The sequence below is a fragment of the Sinocyclocheilus anshuiensis genome, unplaced genomic scaffold (genome assembly GCF_001515605.1).
Source record: "Sinocyclocheilus anshuiensis isolate Anshui unplaced genomic scaffold, SAMN03320099.WGS_v1.1 scaffold26, whole genome shotgun sequence".
NCBI classification, from domain to species: domain Eukaryota; kingdom Metazoa; phylum Chordata; class Actinopteri; order Cypriniformes; family Cyprinidae; genus Sinocyclocheilus; species Sinocyclocheilus anshuiensis.
In genome coordinates this window covers 151,080-153,955 of record NW_015544143.1, presented here as the reverse complement: position 1 = coordinate 153,955, position 2,876 = coordinate 151,080, and the positions used below count along the sequence as shown (strand labels likewise).

At 32.8% G+C, this 2,876-nt stretch overlaps 1 protein-coding gene across 1 annotated transcript in view; it reads left to right on the top strand.

The window, feature by feature from the left end:
• LOC107695063 (syntaxin-6-like) overlaps positions 1-2,788 on the top strand; it is a 6,161-nt gene extending 3,373 nt beyond the window's left edge. Inside the window, exons 7-8 of the mRNA XM_016494850.1 lie at positions 736-830; positions 1,707-2,788. Coding sequence (XP_016350336.1) covers positions 736-830; positions 1,707-1,783 — 172 coding nt within the window. The 3' untranslated portion in view covers positions 1,784-2,788. The remainder of the gene's footprint in view (positions 1-735; positions 831-1,706) is intronic.
• Positions 2,789-2,876: the final 88 nt, after the last annotated feature.

Below are 2,876 nucleotides of genomic sequence, written 5' to 3'. Positions count from 1 at the left end.
TGTACCGAATATCGATACTTTTCAAAGTATCATATCGAAGTTAGAAATTCAAATATTGTGACAAAATTAATTTTGTAGGGTGCCACAAGTTTGTTACAATTTCCAAAGGGTGCCGCGACTAAAAAAAGGTTGGGAAACACTGTGTTACTTGACTATATCATGCTATAAATAAACTAAACATTTTGAATTTTTACCTCGGTATGTTTGTTCTGTGAGTTTCTTTATATGTGCAGTATGCTCATTTGATTTGATTTCTCCATGAAAGTCTCTCACAGAGACAGACAGGCAGCACGAGCCTCAACAGCGCGACATTGATCATAGAAATACACTATCCATTATCAATCGCTGTTTAAGCTGAATGTAATAAAATCAGAAGAATCATTCGCGCGTTTTGATGCGTGATTATATTTTGTCACTTAAGTTTTAATCAGGCTATTAGTCCTGTCGGGCAAGTACAATTCTCAAGCCATTTTTCAGTAAACTTGCATGAAACCATTTAAAGTAGTTCGGAGGCTGGACAGCGAGCTGGTGTTCGACTGTATTCTGTGTTCATTTTTGTGGTAATGTGACCAAAAATATTTAAGACCTACTGAATCTGAATTTAAGACTTTTTAAGGACCCGCGGCCACCCTGTTAAATAATTAACAGTTAGGAACACCGGGTTTGTATTAGAAATGCAGGATTTGTATTATAATCAATGTCTACTTCTGTTAATATATGTGCTTTTTGTCCCAGTATGCTCAGTGAGTTTAATGAGGAGATGGACCAGAGCAGTTCCAGAATGGACTCAGTGTTGAAGAAAATGGAGAAAGTTTCACACATGACCAGCAGTGAGTGCTTTTACTACTTATTGTGTGTTCCTCTACTTGTTTTCTCATGTTTTTGAATAATTTTTAGCAAATTTGGGTGATTTTAAAAATATATATATTTATTTATTCTAAGTTTGAAGCTAAAATGTATATCTTTTTTAATATTTTAATTATACGCTTTTTTAATTTGGGGTTGTAAGATTTTTTTTTAATGTTTTGAGTCTGTTATGCTCACCAAGTCTGCATTTATATGATCAAAAAACAGTAATATTATTAAATATTATTATTACTTAAAATAACTGTTTTCTTTTTCAATATATTTTAAAATATTTATTTCTGTGTTGGCAAAGCTGAATTTTCAGCAGTCATTATTTCAGTCTTTAGAGTCACATAATTCTGCTGAAATCATTCTGATATGTCGATCTGGTGCTCGAGAAATGTTTCTTATTATCAATGTTAACCACAGCTGCTCAGTATTTTTGTGGAAACCATGATACATTTTTCAGGATTCCTTGATGAGTAGAAAGTTCAAAAGAGCAGCATTTATTTGATTTATTTATTTTTTTTAATATCAGTGTAAAAGTATCTACAGTACTATCACTGTTGATCAATTTAATGTGCCTTTGTTGAATAAAAGTATGATATATATATATATATATATATATATATATATATATTATTATGTATTTATTTATTTTTTAAATATCTTAATGAAAAAATCATCCAAACTTTCACATGGTAGTGTAATTTATGATTTCTCAAAACCACCCAAACAGTTTCACATTTATTGTTTTTGCAAGCTTTTTTCTTTATTTTGCTTAATTCTGCAAGTTTTAAGAAATGAGTGTGAGATGGTGTGATATTTTGACTTCACGTTTGTGCTTTTGTGTGTTGCAGGTCGGAGACAATGGTGTGCTATTGGAGTTCTAGTAATCATACTGATTGTGGTGCTCATTCTGTTCTTTGCTATTTAAACTGGACTCTTCTTAGGCCTCCATCATGCCAAAAGCTCACAGAGGAAGACAGAATTTCACCATGGCTCTTCCACCTCAGCTTCCGTTATCTTTGTGAGAAAGAGTTATTTTTATAGTCTTTCCTCGTCTTTTTTAATTCATCTAACGCATACATCTTCTGGCTCTCAGCGTTTCACTCTCTCTCACTGCTTTTGGATTGGACTACTTGTCCTTGGCAAGGCCTATTCCAGAATTTCACTGGTGCTGAGATGGAAGTTAACAGTTATTGTATTTCTTATGTTTTATTGTGGTACAGAGTGTAAGTGGGGATGAGGAATTTGATATTGCCTTATTATATTTTTATGTTTAATTCTTAAAACAGTACAGTAATTGTGTACATTATAAATGCCCATGAAAGAGGTTGACAGTATGTGTGCTAATGGTTCACCAATTATGTAAAACAGTTTAGATTTTGTTATTTAAAGAAATCTGAATCAACCAATAACAAGCAGTATGAGTAAAGCAGGTTCATAGCGCCCTCTAGAGCTGTAACAGTCACTATAAAAACATCTGTAACTGGTGATACCACCATCAAACATCCTATGATGGTGTGCGTTGGAAATTACAAACTAAAATTATGCCCAGAAATCTATGATTATTTAAATTATGTTTTTAAAGCAAAGTCACACCTTGAGGTTGTCATTGGCATTTTACGCCATTTGTTCGTCCTTTATGGATAAATCTGACATTTATTGCATCATTTGAGTCAGCTTGCAGAAAAGATCATCTGCACTTTTCATGAATCTTCATAGATGCGCTGTGTGCTTCTTGTAAGTATTTGTGTTTCCCATATTTTAAAATATGATTTTATGCATTGCTTTTGAGATGACTGTACACTGGACTGTAAAGTTTCATATTACTGTGGAGATGTGTAGAATCATTTGGACATATAGACAGTTATGCCTTCTGCATGCCACAGTGATATTCCATACTCATTACTCCAGTATATATACAATATATTTGTCATTTTTTTGACAAATATATTTTTTGACCCCACAGTAATGATCGTTACTTGATATTTCTATATCCCCGAACTTGAGCTGAGATCTAAAAT